The following is a 2,192-nucleotide window of genomic DNA, read 5'->3' as shown; positions in this document are numbered from 1 at the left end:
AGTTTCTTTAAAAGTAAACTTAACAAAAATTTAAGAAAGGAAAAGTCAAAGGAAAGGTCAAGGTCTGAAAATGTTGATGAATTTGAATAGTTCTCATCAATATGTATCTGCATATAAAGTTTGATAAAAATATCTTGAATAGTTTTTTTGAAACTGAGTTAAACGCAAAATGTGACGGAAAGACGGAGGGACAGAAAGACGGAAGGATGGAGGGATGGAAGACAGACATGACAAACACTATATACCCCAGTCATATTTATGGCAGAGCATTAAAATCACTCTTCTGGCAAACTTCCTCCACTCTCACTGTCTGAATCATCAATGACTGGAGGAATATTGGCTGCATCCAAGACATTTCTGCTCCAATCCCGCACTCCAAATGATTTCTCTCTGTGCCTTGCACCACTTAGATACCATGCGACTGCTGCAATATGCGAGCACATCCCAACTACTTGAGCACCTGTTCTACATGTGCAATACCAAGATTCCACTGTACTTTCACTGTAACGAATCCAGAGTTGGTACTTCTTAGAAGATGTATGCCTACTCTGGATCTTTGCTCTGAGCAGTGTATTGTCCTCTTCATGGAAATAAATATCGCTTTCACCATCCATGTGCTCTTGCATGTAACTGGAGGATAATTTCAATTGGTAAGTACCACAAGTCAGATTTCTGAGTTCTTCGACATCGAATATAGGAAACGAATCCAAATCCACTTCAGATGTTGGTTTCCATACAGCGGTTTTTCTTTGCAATCCCTTCTCCTCAATAAAGGCCTTCAAGTGATTAACCTGTTTTAAAAGCAATTTCAATAACATTTCACACAGTTTCAGAACATTTTTCAGTTGGAGTAAATAAATGAAAATCATTAGTTGTAAATTTTGCACATGTTGAAATTTAAAGTCAAAATACTTACAACTATTTCTCTTTGAAAAAAAATAAAAGTTCTTACTTGCTTGGATAGGTGAAGCATTTTAGCAGCTTCTGCATCATCCTCTTCTCTGCTGCTCGACGAACTCAGTGGATGTGAAAATCTGTTTGATACTGCGCACACAATACGTATATAGTCTCCAATGAATGGAATTTGATGGGTTGGTAGTGTACGGTCCAGATATCTCCATCTCTTGATACGGGCATTAGATGACTCTACCACCCATCTGACCTGAAACATCATGAAAATAAATATTGTTGTTTCCAGCATGTTCCAGAAATAGAGTTAAATAACTGTACATGCACTGGTACACTGTATGCTATGTTTAAGAATGTAGTAAACAGACTATCTATTAGTGCAAGTATGAATGTCTGCAAATAAATTTTTAGATATGTAGATATGTACAGTTGAACTTCGGTATCGAGATAAAGAGGTTTGAATGTATATAAATGTAAAAATCTATCAATCTAATTCCCATTGTTACCTTTGTCACTAGTCGACTCATATTGGCATCTTCAGTCGACATCTGCTTTTGACCAGCCTCTAAAAAAAATGGCATCTCCGCCTGGATCCCCAAATCTGCTAGCAAAGGTAGAGCATCTCTGAAGCCCCTATCCACAATGAATATGTCATCCTCATTAAGCCAGGAGCGAATACTTTCAGCGTTACTGTTCATGATGGAAATGGAAATTGTTACTTTTGTTCACGTAGATATAAGTTCCACCCAATACTAAGATGACTTGGTTTTTTTCTACACTTCCAAATAAAGTTTGAGCAAGGGGTCTGGTGTGTTTACTGATGATTTCACCTCTTGAAATGTGACCAAAACCGAGATATTTTGGAACAAATGTAGTCATCAATGCTTTTCTGACTGCAGATATGGCTCTTCTTAAGCTGGGTTTGGATGTGCGGAATAAAGTTGATAGTATCAAATTTGATAGTCCAGTTTTCATTTTACAAAAAAATATTGCAACAGAGGTAGTCAAGATTCTTGCTGGTGTATTCTTAACAAAACCCTGCACAGAGTCACATACTTCTTGAAAGTTTTCCTTTTTGATTCCTAATAATGACTTGTAGTCTGTGTCTGTCAGATTTTTCGGATCATCAAAGTCCAAAAACTGTTTTCCATTTCTCTGACATAATATGTGCATTTGTGTAATAGTTCTGAAATGGTTGTTCTATTTAAGAAGGCATTTTCAGTTGTTTTAAGTTGTTGGACAGCATCGCTTGTGAACATTCCATTACTATCTAAATGCACAGG

At 36.8% G+C, this 2,192-nt stretch overlaps 1 protein-coding gene across 1 annotated transcript; it reads right to left on the bottom strand.

Moving 5' to 3' along the window:
• Positions 1-258: 258 nt before the first annotated feature.
• On the bottom strand, positions 259-1,608 carry LOC133177166 (uncharacterized). Its single transcript, XM_061312258.1, has 3 exons — positions 1,416-1,608; positions 953-1,162; positions 259-791 (listed from the first exon to the last, which is right to left on the bottom strand). Exons 1-3 carry the CDS (start codon positions 1,605-1,607, stop codon positions 276-278), a joined length of 918 nt encoding a protein of 305 aa, XP_061168242.1. The 5' UTR covers position 1,608; the 3' UTR covers positions 259-275.
• Positions 1,609-2,192: the final 584 nt, after the last annotated feature.

The sequence above is a fragment of the Saccostrea echinata genome, unplaced genomic scaffold (assembly GCF_033153115.1).
Source record: "Saccostrea echinata isolate AGI-Se365-2 ecotype Australia unplaced genomic scaffold, CSIRO_AGI_Sech_v1 ptg000088l, whole genome shotgun sequence".
Taxonomy (NCBI): domain Eukaryota; kingdom Metazoa; phylum Mollusca; class Bivalvia; order Ostreida; family Ostreidae; genus Saccostrea; species Saccostrea echinata.
The sequence above is the reverse complement of the archived record's forward strand: the minus strand, read 5'-3'. Positions and strand labels throughout refer to the sequence as shown.